We start from the raw sequence: 18,385 nt of genomic DNA, 5'->3' as shown, positions 1-18,385 counted from the left end.
GGGACGTAGGGGGTGAAAGAGGGGTGTACGGGGTGATAGAGGGGTGTACATAGGTGACAGAGTGGTGTTGGGGGTGTAGAGGTGTGTACATGGGTGGCAGAGTGGTTTAGAGGAGTGTATATGAGTGATAGATGGGTAAAAATGGGTGAAAGGGGACGTAGGGGGCGACAGAGTGGTGTACATTGGTGACAGAGAGGTGTTGGGGGTGTAGAGGAGTGTACGTGGGTGACAGAGGAGCGCAGAGTAGTATACATGGATAACAGAAGGGTGTAGGGGTGTACATTGGTGATAGAAGGGTGTAGAGGAGTGTACATGGGTGACGGAGGAGCTTAGAGGAGTGTAAATGGGTAAAAGATGGGTGTAGAGGGGTGTACATGGGTGACAAAGGGGTGTAGAGGAGTGTACATGGGTGACAGAGGGGTGTAGAGGAGTGTACATGGATGACAGAGGATCGTAGAGTAGTGTACATGGGTGACAGGGGGACGTAGGGGTGAAAGAGGGGTGTACGGGGTGATAGAAGGGTGTACGTAGGTGACAGAGGGGTGTTGGGGTGTAGAGATGTGTAATTGGTTGGCAGAGTGGTTTAGAGGAGTGTATATGAGTGATAGATTGGTGTAAATGGGTGAAAGGGGGCGTAGGGGGTGACAGAGTGGTGTAAATTGGTGACAGAGAGGTGTTGGGGGTGTAGAGGAGTGTACGTGGGTGGCAGAGGAGCATACATGGATAACAGAAGGGTGTAGGGGTGTACATTGGTGATAGAAGGGTGTAGAGGAGTGTACATGGGTGACGGAGGAGCTTAGAGGAGTGTACATGGGTAACAGATGGGTGTAGAGGGGTGTACATGGGTGACAGAGCGGTGTAGAGGAGTGTACATGGGTGACAGAGGGGTGTAGAGGAGTGTACATGGGTGACAGAGGGGTGTAGAGGAGTGTACATGGGTGACAGAGGGGTGTAGAGGAGTGTACATGGGTGACAGAGGATCGTAGAGTAGTGTACATGGGTGACAAGGGGACGTAGGGGGTGAAAGAGGGGTGTACGGGGTGATAGAGGGGTGTACATAGGTGACAGAGGGGTGTTGGGGGGTGTAGAGGTGTGTACATGGGTGGCAGAGTGGTTCAGAGGAGTGTATATGAGTGATAGATGGGTGTAAATGGGTGAAAGGGGGCGTAGGGGGTGACAGAGTGGTGTACATTGGTGACAGAGAGGTGTTGGGGGTGTAGAGGAGTGTACGTGGGTGACAGAGGAGCGCAGAGTAGTATACATGGATAACAGAAGGGTGTAGGGGTGTACATTGGTGATAGAAGGGTGTAGAGGAGTGTACATGGGTGACGGAGGAGCTTAGAGGAGTGTAAATGGGTAACAGATGGGTGTAGAGGGGTGTACATGGGTGACAAAGGGGTGTAGAGGAGTGTACATGGGTGACAGAGGGGTGTAGAGGAGTGTACATGGGTGACAGAGGATCGTAGAGTAGTGTACATGGGTGACAGGGGGACGTAGGGGTGAAAGAGGGGTGTACGGGGTGATAGAAGGGTGTACGTAGGTGACAGAGGGGTGTTGGGGTGTAGAGATGTGTACATGGGTGGCAGAGTGGTTTAGAGGAGTGTATATGAGTGATAGATTGGTGTAAATGGGTGAAAGGGGGCGTAGGGGGTGACAGAGTGGTGTAAATTGGTGACAGAGAGGTGTTGGGGGTGTAGAGGAGTGTACGTGGGTGGCAGAGGAGCACAGAGTAGTATACATGGATAACAGAAGGGTTTAGGGGTGTACATTGGTGATAGAAGGGTGTAGAGGAGTGTACATGGGTGACGGAGGAGCTTAGAGGAGTGTACATGGGTAACAGATGGGTGTAGAGGGGTGTACATGGGTGACAGAGCGGTGTAGAGGAGTGTACATGGGTGACAGAGGGGTGTAGAGGAGTGTACATGGGTGACAGAGGGGTGTAGAGGAGTGTACATGGGTGACAGAGGGGTGTAGAGGAGTGTACATGGGTAACAGAGGAGTGAAGAGGAGTGTACAGAGGCCTACATTACCATTACTTGATTAACTGTTGTATATTATATAAAACATTTAGATAAAATATATTACAAAAATATACATTATATTTTAAGTTCCTTTTTCCACTCCTTTTTCTATAATTCCTGAGATAAGTAGTTCTGGCCCTAGAGTGTTATATATATTAGCGTCTGTAGCATGTATCAGGAACATGTTATCATACCTGTGTCTTTTTTACAGAGGACTAATGCCCGGTGAAAAGGTGAACGTGTCATATACCCCCGTCAGCTGCAAGAAAGGAACCACGAAACAGGTAATTAATATTTATATTAATTACTGATAACAATCAGGCTAGATGTAAAATCTAGACCTGCAGACATGTCATAGTCTTTCCCGTATACATGAAAATATGTGTTTTTAATAAGTATATCGTCTATGGACAGCTTTATATATAACACAACCATATCTCAGGTACAGAGATTAGGAACATTCCAAAGTTGACGAGTAAAAAGGTAGCAGAAAGGTGAACATGGGTAACAGGAGTGTCGAGGAGTGTACATTGGTGATAGATGGGTGTACATGGGTGACAGTGGGCGTAGGGAGTAACAGAGGGGGGACATGGGTGACAGAGAGGTGTTGGGTGTGTAGAGGAGTGTACATGGGTGATAGAGGAGCGTAGAGGAGTGTACATGGTAACAGAGGAGTGGTGTCAGAGGGGTGTAGAGGAGTGTACATGGGTGACAGAGGATCGTAGAGTAGTGTACATGGGTGACAAGGGGACGTAGGGGGTGAAAGAGGGGTGTACGGGGTGATAGAGGGGTGTACATAGGTGACAGAGGGGTGTTGGGGGTGTAGAGGTGTGTACATGGGTGGCAGAGTGGTTTAGAGGAGTGTATATGAGTGATAGATGGGTTTAAAAGGGTGAAAGGGGGCGTAGGGTGTGACAGAGTGGCGTACATTGGTGACAGAGAGGTGTTGGGGGTGTAGAGGAGTGTACGTGGGTGACAGAGGAGCGCAGAGTAGTATACATGGATAACAGAAGGGTGTAGGGGTGTACATTGGTGATAGAGGGGTGTAGAGGAGTGTACATGGGTGACGGAGGAGCTTAGAGGAGTGTAAATGGGTAACAGATGGGTGTAGAGGGGTGTACATGGGTGACAGAGCGGTGTAGAGGAGTGTACATGGGTGACAGAGGGGTGTAGAGGAGTGTACATGGGTGACAGAGGGGTGTAGAGGAGTTTACATGGGTGACAGAGGATCATAGAGTAGTGTACATGGGTGACAGGGGGACGTAGGTGGTGAAAGAGGGGTGTACGGGGTGATAGAAGGGTGTACACAGTTGACAGGGGGGTGTTGGGGTTGTAGAGATGTGTACATGGGTGACAGAGCGGTGTAGAGGAGTGTACATGGGTGACAGAGGGGTGTAGAGGAGTGTACATGGGTGACAGAGGGGTGTAGAGGAGTGTACATGGGTGACAGAGGATCGTAGAGTAGTGTACATGGGTGACAAGGGGACGTAGGGGGTGAAAGAGGGGTGTACGGGGTGATAGAGGGGTGTACATAGGTGACAGAGGGGTGTTGGGGGTGTAGAGGTGTGTACATGGGTGGCAGAGTGGTTCAGAGGAGTGTATATGAGTGATAGATGGGTGTAAATGGGTGAAAGGGGGCGTAGGGGGTGACAGAGTGGTGTACATTGGTGACAGAGAGGTGTTGGGGGTGTAGAGGAGTGTACGTGGGTGACAGAGGAGCGCAGAGTAGTATACATGGATAACAGAAGGGTGTAGGGGTGTACATTGGTGATAGAAGGGTGTAGAGGAGTGTACATGGGTGACGGAGGAGCTTAGAGGAGTGTAAATGGGTAACAGATGGGTGTAGAGGGGTGTACATGGGTGACAAAGGGGTGTAGAGGAGTGTACATGGATGACAGAGGGGTGTAGAGGAGTGTACATGGGTGACAGAGGATCGTAGAGTAGTGTACATGGGTGACAGGGGGACGTAGGGGTGAAAGAGGGGTGTACGGGGTGATAGAAGGGTGTACGTAGGTGACAGAGGGGTGTTGGGGTGTAGAGATGTGTACATGGGTGGCAGAGTGGTTTAGAGGAGTGTATATGAGTGATAGATTGGTGTAAATGGGTGAAAGGGGGCGTAGGGGGTGACAGAGTGGTGTAAATTGGTGACAGAGAGGTGTTGGGGGTGTAGAGGAGTGTACGTGGGTGGCAGAGGAGCGCAGAGTAGTATACATGGATAACAGAAGGGTGTAGGGGTGTACATTGGTGATAGAAGGGTGTAGAGGAGTGTACATGGGTGACGGAGGAGCTTAGAGGAGTGTACATGGGTAACAGATGGGTGTAGAGGGGTGTACATGGGTGACAGAGCGGTGTAGAGGAGTGTACATGGGTGACAGAGGAGTGAAGAGGAGTGTACAGAGGCCTACATTACCATTACTTGATTAACTGTTGTATATTATATAAAACATTTAGATAAAATATATTACAAAAATATACATTATATTTTAAGTTCCTTTTTCCACTCCTTTTTCTATAATTCCTGAGATAAGTAGTTCTGGCCCTAGAGTGTTATATATATTAGCGTCTGTAGCATGTATCAGGAACATGTTATCATACCTGTGTCTTTTTTACAGAGGACTAATGCCCGGTGAAAAGGTGAACGTGTCATATACCCCCGTTAGCTGCAAGAAAGGAACCACGAAACAGGTAATTAATATTTATATTAATTACTGATAACAATCAGGCTAGATGTAAAATCTAGACCTGCAGACATGTCATAGTCTTTGCCGTATACATGAAGATATATGTGTTTTTAATAAGTATATCGTCTATGGACAGCTTTATATATAACACAACCATATCTCAGGTACAGAGATTAGGAACATTCCAAAGTTGACCAGTAAAAAGGTAGCAGAAAGGTGAACATGGGTAACAGGAGTGTCGAGGAGTGTACATGGGTGATAGATGGGTGTACATGGGTGACAGTGGGCGTAGGGAGTAACAGAGGGGGGAACATGGGTGACAGAGAGGTGTTGGGTGTGTAGAGGAGTGTACATGGGTGATAAAGGAGTGTAGAGGAGTGTACATGGTAACAGAGGAGTGGTGTCAGAGGGGTGTAGAGGAGTGTACATGGGTGACAAGGGGACGTAGGGGGTGAAAGAGGGGTGTACGGGGTGATAGAGGGGTGTACATAGGTGACAGAGGGGTGTTGGGGGTGTAGAGGTGTGTACATGGGTGGCAGAGTGGTTCAGAGGAGTGTATATGAGTGATAGATGGGTGTAAATGGGTGAAAGGGGGCGTAGGGGGTGACAGAGTGGTGTACATTGGTGAAAGAGAGGTGTTGGGGGTGTAGAGGAGTGTACGTGGGTGACAGAGGAGCGCAGAGTAGTATACATGGATAACAGAAGGGTGTAGGGGTGTACATTGGTGATAGAAGGGTGTAGAGGAGTGTACATGGGTGACGGAGGAGCTTAGAGGAGTGTAAAGGGGTAACAGATGGGTGTAGAGGGGTGTACATGGGTGACAAAGGGGTGTAGGGGAGTGTACATGGGTGACAGAGGGGTGTAGAGGAGTGTATATGGGTGACAGAGGATCGTAGAGTACTGTACATGGGTGACAGGGGGACGTAGGGGTGAAAGAGGGGTGTACGGGGTGATAGAAGGGTGTACGTAGGTGACAGAGGGGTGTTGGGGTGTAGAGATGTGTACATGGGTGGCAGAGTGGTTTAGAGGAGTGTATATGAGTGATAGATTGGTGTAAATGGGTGAAAGGGGGCGTAGGGGGTGACAGAGTGGTGTACATTGGTGACAGAGAGGTGTTGGGGGTGTAGAGGAGTGTACGTGGGTGACAGAGGAGCGCAGAGTAGTATACATGGATAACAGAAGGGTGTAGGGGTGTACATTGGTGATAGAGGGCTGTAGAGGAGTGTACATGGGTGACGGAGGAGCTTCGAGGAGTGTAAATGGGTAACAGATGGGTGTAGAGGGTTGTACATGGGTGACAGAGCGGTGTAGAGGAGTGTACATGGGTGACAGAGGGGTGTAGAGGAGTGTACATGGGTGACAGAGGGGTGTAGAGGAGTGTACATGGGTGACAGAGGATCGTAGAGTAGTGTACATGGGTGACAGGGGGACGTAGGGGGTGAAAGAGGGGTGTACGGGGTGATAGAGGGGTGTACATAGGTGACAGAGGGGTGTTGAGGGTGTAGAGGTGTGTACATGGGTGGCAGAGTGGTTCAGAAGAGTATATATGAGTGATAGATGGGTGTAAATGGGTGAAAGGGGGCGTAGGGGGTGACAAAGTGGTGTACATTGGTGACAAAGGGGTGTTGGGGGTGTAGAGGTGTGTACATGGGTGGCAGAGTGGTTCAGAGGAGTGTATATGAGTGATAGATGGGTGTAAATGGGTAAAAGGGGGCGTAGGGGGTGACAGAGTGGTGTACATTGGTGACAGAGAGGTGTTTGGAGTGTAGAGGAGTGTACGTGGGTGACAGAGGAGCGCAGAGTAGTATACATGGATAACAGAAGGGTGTAGGAGTGTACATTGGTGATAGAGGGGTGTAGAGGAGTGTACATGGGTGACGGAGGAGCTTAGAGGAGTGTAAATGGGTAACAGATGGGTGTAGAGGGGTGTACATGGGTGACAGAGGGGTGTAGAGGGGTGTACATGGGTGACAGAGGGGTGTAGAGGAGTGTACATGGGTGACAGAGGATCGTAGAGTAGTGTGCATGGGTGACAGTGGACGTAGGGGGTGAAAGAGGGGTGTACGGGGTGATAGAAGGGTGTACATAGGTGACAGAGGGGTGTTGGGGGTGTAGAGATGTGTACATGGGTGGCAGAGTGGTTTAGAGGAGTGTATATGAGTGATAGATGGGTGTAAATGGGTGAAAGGGGGCGTAGGGGGTGACAGAGTGGTGTACATTGGTGACAGAGAGGTGTTGGGGGTGTAGAGGAGTGTACTTGGGTGACAGAGGAGCGCAGAGTAGTATACATGGATAACAGAAGGGTGTAGGGGTGTACATTGGTGATAGAGGGGTGTAGAGGAGTGTACATGGGTGACGGAGGAGCTTAGAGGAGTGTAAATGGGTAACAGATGGGTGTAGAGGGGTGTACATGGGTGACAGAGCGGTGTAGAGGAGTGGACATGGGTGACAGAGGGGTGTAGAGGAGTGTACATGGGTGAAAGAGGGGTGTAGAGGAGTGTACATGGGTGACAGAGGATCATAGAGTAGTGTACATGGGTGACAGGGGGACATAGGGGGTGAAAGAGGGGTGTACGGGGTGATAGAAGGGTGTACACAGGTGACAGAGGGGTGTTGGGGGTGTAGAGATATGTACATGGGTGGCAGGGTGGTTTAGAGGAGTGTATATGAGTGATAGATGGGTGTTAATGGGTGAAAGGGGGCGAAGGGGGTGACAGAGTGGTGTACATTGGTGACGGAGAGGTGTTGGGGGTGTAGAGGAGTGTACGTGGGTGACATAGGAGCGCAGAGTAGTATACATGAATAACAGAAGGGTGTAGGGGTGTACATTGGTGATAGAAGGGTTTAGAGGAGTGTACATGGGTGACGGAGGAGCTTAGAGGAGTGTAAATGGGTAACAGATGGGTGTAGAGGGGTGTACATGGGTGACAGAGGGGTGTAGAGGAGTGTACATGGGTGACAGAGGGGTGTAGAGGAGTGTACATGGGTGACAGAGGATCGTAGAGTAGTATACATGGATAACAGAAGGGTGTAGGGGTGTACATTGGTGATAGAGGGGTGTTGGGGGTGTAGAGGAGTGTACGTGGGTGACAGAGGAGCGCAGAGTAGTATACATAGATAACAGAAGGGTGTAGGGGTGTACATTGGTGATAGAGGGGTGTAGAGGAGTGTACATGGGTGACGGAGGAGCTTAGAGGAGTGTAAAAGGGTAACAGATGGGTGTAGAGGGGTGTACAAGGGGTGACAGAGCGGTATAGAGGAGTGTACATGTGTGACAGATAGGTGTAGAGGAGTGTACATGGGTGACAGAGGGGTGTAGAGGAGTGTACATGGGTGACAGAGGATCATAGAGTAGTGTACATGGGTGACAGGGGGACATAGGGGGTGAAAGAGGGGTGTACGGGGTGATAGAAGGGTGTACATAGGTGACAGAGGGGTGTTGGGGGTGTGGAGGAGTGTACGTGGGTGACAGAGGAGCGCAGAGTAGTATACATGGATAACAGAAGGGTGTAGGGGTGTACATTGGTGATAGAGGGCTGTAGAGGAGTGTACATGGGTGACGGAGGAGCTTAGAGGAGTGTAAATGGGTAACAGATGGGTGTAGAAGGGTGTACATGGGTGACAGAGCGGTGTAGAGGAGTGTACATGGGTGACAGAGGGGTGTAGAGGAGTTTACATGGGTGACAGAGGATCGTAGAGTAGTGTACATGGTTGACAGGGGGACGTAGGGGTGAAAGAGGGGTGTACGGGGTGATAGAAGGGTGTATGTAGGTGACAGAGGGGTGTTGGGGTGTAGAGATGTGTACATGGGTGGCAGAGTGGTTTAGAGGAGTGTATATGAGTGATAGATTGGTGTAAATGGGTGAAAGGGGGCGTAGGGGATGACTGAGTGGTGTACATTGGTGACAGAGAGGTGTTGGGGGTGTAGAGGAGTGTACGTGGGTGACATAGGAGCGCAGAGTAGTATACATGGATAACAGAAGGGTGTAGGGGTGTACATTGGTGATAGAAGGGTGTAGAGGAGTGTACATGGGTGACGGAGAAGCTTAGAGGAGTGTAAATGGGTAACAGATGGGTGTAGAGGGGTGTACATGGGTGACAGAGCGGTGTAGAGGAGTGTATACGGGTGACATAGGGGTGTAGAGGAGTGTACATGGGTGACAGAGGGGTGTAGAGGAGTGTACATGGGTGACAGAGGGGTGTAGAGGAGTGTACATGGGTAACAGAGGAGTGAAGAGGAGTGTACAGAGGCCTACATTACCACTACTTGATTAACTGTTATATATTATATAAAACATTTAGATAAAATATTGAACAAAAATATACATTATATTTTGAGTTCCTTTTTCCACTCCTTTTTCCATAATTCCTGAGATAAGTAGTTCTGGCCCTAGAGTGTTATATATATTAGCGTCTGTAGCATGTATCAGGAACATGTTATCATACCTGTGTCTTTTTTACAGAGGACTGATGCCCGGTGAAAAGGTGAACGTGACATATACCCGCGTCAGCTGCAAGAAAAGAACCACGAAACAGGTAATTAATATTTATATTAATTACTGATAACAATCAGGCTATATGTAAAATCTAGACCTGCAGACATGTCATAGTCTTTCCCGTATACATGAAGATATATGTGTTTTTAATAAGTATATCGTCTATGGACAGCTTTATATATAACACAACCATATCTCAGGTACAGAGATTAGGAACATTCCAAAGTTGATGAGTAAAAAGGTAGCAGAAAGGTGAACATGGGTAACAGGAGTGTCGAGGAATGTACATGGGTGATAGATGGGTGTAGAGGAGTGTACATGGGTAACTGAGGAGCTTAGAGGAGTGTAAATGGGTAACAGATGGGTGTAGAGGGGTGTACATGGGTGACAAAGCGGTGTAGAGGAGTGTACATGGGTGACAGAGGGGTGTAGAGGAGTATACATGGGTGACAGAGGGGTGTAGAGGAGTGTACATGGTTGACAGAGGATCGTAGAGTAGTGTACATGGGTGACAGGGGGACATAGGGGGTGAAAGAGGGGTGTACGGGCTGATAGAAGGGTGTACATAGGTGACAGATGGGTGTTGGGGGTGTAGAGATGTGTACATGGTTGGCAGAGTGGTTTAGGAGTGTATATGAGTGATAGATGGGTGTAAATGGGTGTAAGGGGGCATAGGGGGTGACAGAGTGGTGTACATTGGAGACAGAGAGGTGTTGGGGGTGTAGAGGAGTGTACGTGGGTGACAGAGGAGCGCAGAGTAGTATACATGGATAACAGAAGGGAGTAGGGGTGTACATTGGTGATAGAGGAGTGTAGAGGAGTGTACATGGGTGACGGAGGAGCTTAGAGGAAAGTAAATGGGTTACAAATGGGTGTAGAGGGGTGTACATGGGTGACAGAGCAGTGTAGAGGAGTGTACATGGGTGACAGAGGGGTGTAGAGGAGTGTACATGGGTGACAGAGGGGTGTAGAGGAGTGTACATGGGTGACAGAGGATCATAGAGTAGTGTACATGGGTGACAGGGGGACGTAGGGGGTGAAAGAGGGGTGATAGAAGGGTGTATGTAGGTGACAGAAGGGTGTTGGGGGTGTAGATATTTGTACATGGGTGGCAGAGTGGTTTAGAGGAGTGTATATGAGTGATAAATGGGTGTAAATGGGTGAAAGGGGGCGTAGGGGTGACAGAGTGGTGTACATTGGTGACGGAGAGGTGTTGGGGGTGTAGAGGAGTGTACGTGGGTGACAGAGGAGCGCAGAGTAGTATACATGGATAACAGAAGGGTGTAGATGTGTACTTTGGTGATAGCAGGGTGTAGAGGAGTGTACATGGGTGACGGAGGAGCTTAGAGGAGTGTAAATGGGTAACAGATGGGTGTTGAGGGGTGTACATGGGTGACAGAGGGGTGTAGAGGAGTGTACATGGGTGACAGAGGGGTGTAGAGGAGTGTACATGGGTGACAGAGGATCGTAGAGTAGTGTACATGGGTGACAGGGGGACGTAGGGGGTGAAAGAGGGGTGTACGGGGTGAGAGAAGGGTGTACGTAGGTGACAGAGGGGTGTTGGGGGTGTAGAGATGTGTACATGGGTGGCAGAGTGGTTTAGAGGAGTGTATATGAGTGATAGATGGGTGTAAATGGGTGAAAGGGGGCGTAGGGGGTGACAGAGTGGTGTACATTGGTGACAGAGGGGTGTAGAGGAGTGTACATGGGTGACAGAGGGGTGTAGAGGAGTGTACATGGGTGACAGAGGGGTGTAGAGGAGTGTACATGGGTGACAGAGGGGTGTAGAGGAGTGTACATGGGTGACAGAGGGGTGTAGAGGAGTGTACATGGGTGACAGAGGGGTGTAGAGGAGTGTACATGGGTGACAGAGGGGTGTAGAGGAGTGTACATGGGTAACAGAGGAGTGTAGAGGAGTGTACAGAGGCCTACATTACCATTACTTGATTAACTGTTGTATATTATATAAAACATTTAGATAAAATATTTTACAAAAATATACATTATATTTTAAGTTCCTTTTTCCACCCCTTTTTCCATAATTCCTGAGATAAGTAGTTCTGGCCCTAGAGTGTTATATATATTAGCGTCTGTAGCATGTATCAGGAACATGTTATCATACCTGTGTCTTTTTTACAGAAGACTGATGCCCGGTGAAAAGGTGAACGTGACATATACCCCCGTCAGCTGCAAGAAAGGAACCACGAAACAGGTAATTAATATTTATATTAATTACTGATAACAATCAGGCTAGATGTAAAATCTAGACCTGCAGACATATCATAGTCTTTCCCGTATACATGAAGATATATGTGCTTTTAATAAGTATATCGTCTATGGACAGCTTTATATATAACACAACCATATCTCAGGTACAGAGATTAGGAACATTCCAAAGTTGACGAGTAAAAAGGTAGCAGAAAGGTGAACATGGGTAACAGGAGTGTCGAGGAGTGTACATGGGTGATAGATGGGTGTACATGGGTGACAGTGGGCGTAGGTAGTGACAGAGGGGTGTACATGGGTGACAGAGAGGTGTTGGGTGTGTAGAGGAGTGTACATGGGTGATAGAGGAGCATAGAGGAGTGTACATGGTAACAGAGGAGTGGTCCCAGAGGGGTGAAGAGGAGTGTACATGGGTGACAGAGGATCGTAGAGTAGTGTAAATGGGTGACAGGGGGACGTAGGGGGTGAAAGAGGGGTGTACGGGTGATAGAAGTTTGTACATAGGTGACAGAGGTGTGTTGGGGGTGTAGAGATGTGTACTTGGGCGGCAGAGTGGTTTAAAGGAGTGTATATGAGTGATAGATGGGTGTAAATGGGTGAAAGGGGGCGTAGGGGGTGACAGAGTGGTGTACATTGGTGACAGAGAGGTGTTGGGGGTGTGGAGGAGTGTACGTGGGTGACAGAGGAGCGCAGAGTAGTATACATGGATAACAGAAGGGTGTAGGGGTGTACATTGGTGATAGAGGGGTGTAGAGGAGTGTACATGGGTGACGGAGGAGTGTAGAGGAGTGTAAATGGGTAACAGATGGGTGTAGAGGGGTGTACATGGGTGACAGAGGGGTGTAGAGGAGTGTACATGGGTGACAGAGGGGTGTAGAGGAGTGTACATGGGTGACAGAGGGGTGTAGAGGAGTATTCATGGGTGACAGAGGGGTGTAGAGGAGTGTACATGGTTAACAGAGGAGTGTACAGAGGCCTACATTACCATTACTTGATTAACTGTTGTATATTATATAAAACATTTAGATAAAATATTTTACAAAAATATACATTATATTTTAAGTTCCTTTTTCCACTCCTTTTTCCATAATTCCTGAGATAAGTAGTTCTGGCCCTAGAGTGTTATATATATTAGCGTCTGTAGCATGTATCAGGAACATGTTATCATACCTGTGTCTTTTTTTTACAGATGACTGATGCCCGGTGGAAAGGTGAACGTGACATATACCCCCGTCAGCTGCAAGAAAGGAACCACGAAACAGGTAATTAATATTTATAATAATTACTGATAACAATCAGGCTAGATGTAAAATCTAGACCTGCAGACATGTCATAGTCTTTCCCGTATATATGAAGATATATGGGTTTTTAATAAGTATATCGTCTATGGACAGCTTTATATATAACACAACCATATCTCAGGTACAGAGATTAGGAACATTCCAAAGTTGACGAGTAAAAAGGTAGCAGAAAGGGGAACATTGGTAACAGCAGTGTCGAGGAGTGTACATGTGTGACAGAGGGGTGTACATGTGTGACAGAGGTGTTGGGTGTGTAGAGGAGTGTACATGGGTAATAGGGGAGCATAGAGGAGTGTACATGATAACAGAGGAGTGTAGAGGAGTGTACATGGGTGACAGAGGAGCGTAGAGGAGTGTACATGGGTAACAGAGGAGTGTACATGGGTGAAAGGGGGACGTAGGGGGTTAAAGAGGAGTGTACGGGGTGATAGAGGGGTGTACATAGGTGACAGAGGGGTGTTGGGGGTGTAGAGGTGTGTATATGGGTGGCAGAGTGGTTCAGAGGAGTGTATATGAGTTATAGATGGGTGTAAATGGGTGAAAGGGGGCATAGTGGGTGACAGAGTGGTGTACATTGGTGACAGAGAGGTGTTGGGGGTGTAGAGGAGTGTACGTGGGTGACAGAGGAGCGCAGAGTAGTATACATGGATAACAGAAGGGTGTAGGGGTGTACATTGGTTAAAGAGGGGTGTAGAGGAGTGTACATGGGTGACGGAGGAGCTTAGAGGAGTGTAAATAGGTAACAGATGGGTGTAGAGGGGTGTACATAGGTGACAGAGTGGTGTAGTGGAGTATACATGGATGACAGAGGGGTGTAGAGGAGTGTACATGGGTGACAGAGGGGTGTAGAGGAGTGTACATGGGTAACAGAGGAGTGAAGAGGAGTGTACATGGGTGACAGAGGGGTGTTGGGGGTGTAGAGATGTGTACATGGGTGACAGAGGAGCGCAGAGTAGTATACATGGATAACAGAAGGGTGTAGGGGTGTACATTGGTGATAGCAGGGTGTTGAGGAGTGTACATGGGTGACGGAGGAGCTTAGAGGAGTGTTAATGGGTAACAGATGGGTGTAGAGGGGTGTACATGGGTGACAGAGGGGTGTAGAGGAGTGTACATGAGTGACAGAGGGGTGTAGAGGAGTGTACATGGGTGACAGAGGATCGTAGAGAAGTGCACATGGGTGACAGGGGGACCTAGGGGGTGAAAGAGGGGTGTACGGGGTGATAGAAGGGTGTATGTAGGTGACAGAAGGGTGTTGGGGGCGTAGAGATGTGTACTTGGATGGCAGAGTGGTTTAAAGAAGTGTATATGAGTGATAAATGGGTGTAAATGGGTGAAAGGGGGCGTAGGGGGTGACAGAGTGGTGTACATTGGTGACAGAGAGGTGTTGGGGGTGTAGAGGAGTGTACGTGGGTGAAAGAGGAGCGCAGAGTAGTATACATGGATAACAGAAGGGTGTAGGGGTGTACATTGGTGACGGAGGAGCTTAGAGGAGTGTAAATGGGTAACAGATGGGTGTAGAGGGGTGTATATGGGTGACAGAGCGGTGTAGAGGAGTGTACATGGGTGACAGAAGGGTGTAGAGGAGTGAACATGGGTGACAGAGGGGTGTAGAGGAGTGTACATGGGTAACAGAGGAGTGAAGAGGAGTGTACAGAGGCCTACATTACCATTACTTGATTAACTGTTTTATATTATATAAAACATTTAGATAAAATATTTTACAAAAATATACATTATATTTTAAGTTCCTTTTTCCACTCCTTTTTCCATAATTCCTGAGATAAGTAGTTCTGGCCCTAGAGTGTTATATATATTAGCGTCTGCAGCATGTATCAGGAACATGTTATCATACCTGTGTCTTTTTTACAGAGGACTGATGCCCGGTGAAAAGGTGAACGTGACATATACCCCCGTCAGCTGCAATAAAGGAACCACGAAACAGGTAATTAATATTTATATTAATTACTGATAACAACCAGGCTAGATGTAAAATCTAGACCTGCAGACATGTCATAATCTTTCCCGTATACATGAAGATATATGTGTCTTTAATAAGTATATCGTCTATGGACAGCTTTATATATAACACAACCATATCTCAGGTACAGAGATTAGGAACATTCCAAAGTTGACGAGTAAAAAGGTAGCAGAAAGGTGAACATGGGTAACAGGAGTGTCGAGGAGTGTACATGGGTGATAGATGGGTGTACATGGGTGACAGTGGGTGTATGGAGTGACAGAGGGGTGTACATGGGTGACAGATAGGTGTTGGGTGTGTAGAGTAGTGTACATGGGTGATAGAGGAGCGTAGAGGAGTGTATATGGTAACAGAGGAGTGGTATCAGAGGGGTGTAGAGGAGGGGGTGAAAGATGGGTGTATGGGGTGATAGAAGGGTGTACACAGGTGACTGAGGGGTGTTGGGGGTGTAGAGATGTGTACATGGGTGACAGAGGAGCGCAGAGTAGTATACATGGATAACAGAAGGGTGTAGGGGTGTACATTGGTGATAGAGGGGTGTAGAGGAGTGTACATGGGTGACGGAGGAGCTTAGAGGAGTGTAAATGGGTAACAGATGGGTGAATGGGAGTGTACATGAGTGACAGAGGGGTGTAGAGGATTGTACATGGGTGTCAGAGGGGTGTAGAGGAGTGTACATGGGTGACAGAGGATCGTAGAGTAGTGTACATGGGTGACAGGGGGACGTAGGGGGTGAAAGAGGGGTGTACGGGGTGATAGAAGGGTGTACGTAGGTGACAGAGGGGTGTACATTGGTGACAGAGAGGTGTTGGGGGTGTAGAGGAGTGTACGTGGGTGACAGAGGAGCGCAGAGTAGTATACATGGATAACAGAAGGGTGTAGGGGTGTACATTGGTGATAGAGGGGTGTAGAGGAGTGTACATGGGTGACGGAGGAGCTTAGAGGAGTGTAAATGGGTAACAGATGGGTGTAGAGAGGTGTACATGGGTGACAGAGCGGTGTAGAGGAGTGTACATGGGTGACAGAGGGGTGTAGAGGAGTGTACATGGGTGACAGAGGGGTGTAGAGGAGTGTACATGGGTGACAGAGGATCGTAGAGTAGTGTACATGGGTGACAGGGGGACGTAGCGGGTGAAAGAGGGGTGTACGGGGTGATAGAAGGGTGTACACAGGTGACAGAGGGGTGTTGGGGGTGTAGAGATGTGTACATGGGTGGCACAGTGGTTTAGAGGAGTGTATATGAGTGATAGATGGGTGTAAATGGGTGAAAGGGGGCGTAGGTTGTGACAGAGGGGTGTACATGGGTGACAGAGGTGTTGGGTGTGTAGAGGAGTGTACATGGGTAATAGGGGAGCATAGAGGAGTGTACATGGTAACAGAGGAGTGTAGAGGAGTGTAGAGGAGTGTACATGGGTGACAGAGGAGCGTAGAGGAGTGTACATGGGTAACAGAGGAGTGTACATGGGTGACAGGGGGATGTAGAGGGTGAAAGAGGGGTGTACAGGGTGAAAGAGGGGTGTACAGGGTGATAGAGGGGTGTACATAGGTGACAGAGGGGTGTTGGGGGTGTAGAGATGTGTACATGGGTGGCAGAGTGGTTTAGAGGAGTGTATATGAGTGATAGATGGGTGTAAATGGGTGAAAGGGGGCGTAAGGGTTGACAGAGTGGTGTACATTGGTGACAGAGAGGTGTTGGGGGTGTAGAGGAGTGTACGTGGGTGACAGAGGAGCGCAGAGTAGTATACATGGATAACAGAAGGGTGTAGGGGTGTACATTGGTGATAGAGGGGTGTAGAGGAGTGTACATGGGTGACGGAGGAACTTAGAGGAGTGTAAATGGGTAACAGATGGGTGTAGAGGGGTGTACATGGGTGACAGAGCGGTGTAGAGGAGTGGACATGGGTTACAGAGGGGTGTAGAGGAGTGTACATGGGTGACAGAGGGGTGTAGAGGAGTGTACATGGGTGACAGAGGATCATAGAGTAGTGTACATGGGTGACAGGGGGACGTAGGGGGTGAAAGAGGGGTGTACGGGGTTGTAGAAGGGTGTACATAGGTGACAGAGGGGTGTTGGGGGTGTAGAGATGTGTACATGGGTGGCAGAGTGGTTTAGAGGAGTGTATATGAGTGATAGATGGGTGTAAATGGGTGAAAGGGGGCGAAGGGGGTGACAAAGTGGTGTACATTGGTGACAGAGAGGTGTTGGGGGTGTAGAGGAGTGTACGTGGGTGACAGAAGAGCGCAGAGTAGTATACATGGATAACAGAAGGGTGTAGGGGTGTACAATGGTGATAGAGGGGTGTAGAGGAGTGTACATGGGTGACGGAGGAGCTTAGAGGAGTGTCAATGGGTAACAGATGGGTGTAGAGGGGTGTACATGGTTGACAGAGCGGTGTAGAGGAGTGAACATGTGTAACAGAGGGGTGTAGAGGAGTGTACATGGGTGACAGAGGGGTGTAGAGGAGTGTACATGGGTGACAGAGGGGTGTAGAGGAGTGTACATGGGTAACAGAGGAGTGTAGGAGTGTACAGAGGCCTATATCACCATTACTTGATTAACTGTTGTATATTATATAAAACATTTAGATAAAATGTTTTACAAAAATATACATTATATTTTAAGTTCCTTTTTCCACTCCTTTTTCCATAATTCCTGAGTTAAGTAGTTCTGGCCCTAGAGTGTTATATATATTAGCGTCTGTAGCATGTATCAGGAACATGTTATCATACCTGTGTCTTTTTTTACAGATGACTGATGACCAGTGAAAAGGTGAACGTGACATATACCCCCGTCAGCTGCAAGAAAGGAACCACAAAACAGGTAATTAATATTTATATTATTTACTGATAAAAATCAGGCTAGATGTAAAATTTAGACCTGCAGACATGTCATAGTCTTTCCCGTATACATGAAGATATATGTGTTTTTAATAAGTATATCGTCTATGGACATCTTTATATATAACACAACCATATCTCAGGTACAGAGATTAGGAGCATTCCAAAGTTGACGAGCAAAAAGGTAGCAGAAAGGGGAACATGGGTAACAGGAGTGTCGAGGAGTGTACATGGGTGGCAGAGTGGTTTAGAGGAGTGTACATGGGTGATAGATTTGTGTACATGGGTGACAGGGGGCGTAGGGGGTGACAGAGGGATGTACATGGGTGACAGAGGTGTTGGGTGTGTAGAGGAGTGTACATGGGTGATAGGGGAGCATAGAGGAGTGTACATGGGTGACAGAGGGGTGTAGAGGAGTGTACATGGGTGACAGAGGAGCGTAGAGGAGTGTACATGGGTAACAGAGGAGTATACATGGGTGACAGGGGGCGTAGGGGGTGACAGAGTGGTGTACATTGGTTAAAGAGAGGTGTTGGGGTGTAGAGGAGTGTACGTGGGTGACAGAGGAGCGCAGAGTAGTATACATGGATAACAGAAGGGTGTAGGGGTGTACATTGGTGATAGAGGGGTGTAGAGGAGTGTACATGGGTGACGGAGGAGCTTAGAGGAGTGTAAATGGGTAACAGATGGGTGTAGAGGGGTGTACATGGGTGACAGAGCGGTGTAGAGTAGTGTACATGGGTGACAGAGGGGTGTAGAGGAGTGTACATGGGTGACAGAGGGGTGTAGAGGAGTGTACATGGGTGACAGAGGATCGTAGAGTAGTGTACATGGGTGACAG

At 48.4% G+C, this 18,385-nt stretch overlaps 3 protein-coding genes across 4 annotated transcripts in view; all 3 read right to left on the bottom strand.

The window, feature by feature from the left end:
• The window catches only part of LOC130344242 (DNA-directed RNA polymerase II subunit RPB1-like), a 101,559-nt gene that overhangs the window by 468 nt on the left and 82,706 nt on the right, over nucleotides 1–18,385 (bottom strand). The gene's annotated exons all lie outside the window — the stretch shown is intronic.
• Nucleotides 2,460–17,488, bottom strand: LOC130344241 (DNA-directed RNA polymerase II subunit RPB1-like). The gene is made up of 2 exons (XM_056554412.1): nucleotides 17,437–17,488; nucleotides 2,460–4,681 (listed from the first exon to the last, which is right to left on the bottom strand). Exon 2 carries the CDS (start codon nucleotides 4,323–4,325, stop codon nucleotides 2,460–2,462), a length of 1,866 nt encoding a protein of 621 aa, XP_056410387.1. The 5' UTR covers nucleotides 4,326–4,681; nucleotides 17,437–17,488.
• Nucleotides 9,835–18,385, bottom strand: part of LOC130344245 (DNA-directed RNA polymerase II subunit RPB1-like) — a 51,918-nt gene continuing 43,367 nt past the window's right edge. For both annotated transcript variants that reach the window (XM_056554416.1, XM_056554417.1), the window contains 3 exons: nucleotides 14,581–14,645; nucleotides 12,595–12,661; nucleotides 9,835–11,385 (listed from right to left, as the gene is read on the bottom strand). In XM_056554416.1, coding sequence (XP_056410391.1) covers nucleotides 10,061–11,029 — 969 coding nt within the window. In that variant the 5' untranslated portion in view covers nucleotides 11,030–11,385; nucleotides 12,595–12,661; nucleotides 14,581–14,645 and the 3' untranslated portion in view covers nucleotides 9,835–10,060. The remainder of the gene's footprint in view (nucleotides 11,386–12,594; nucleotides 12,662–14,580; nucleotides 14,646–18,385) is intronic.

Source organism: Hyla sarda, unplaced genomic scaffold (assembly GCF_029499605.1).
Source record: "Hyla sarda isolate aHylSar1 unplaced genomic scaffold, aHylSar1.hap1 scaffold_710, whole genome shotgun sequence".
Classification (NCBI taxonomy): Eukaryota; Metazoa; Chordata; class Amphibia; order Anura; family Hylidae; genus Hyla; species Hyla sarda.
This window is presented reverse-complemented; position numbering and strand designations above follow the sequence as displayed.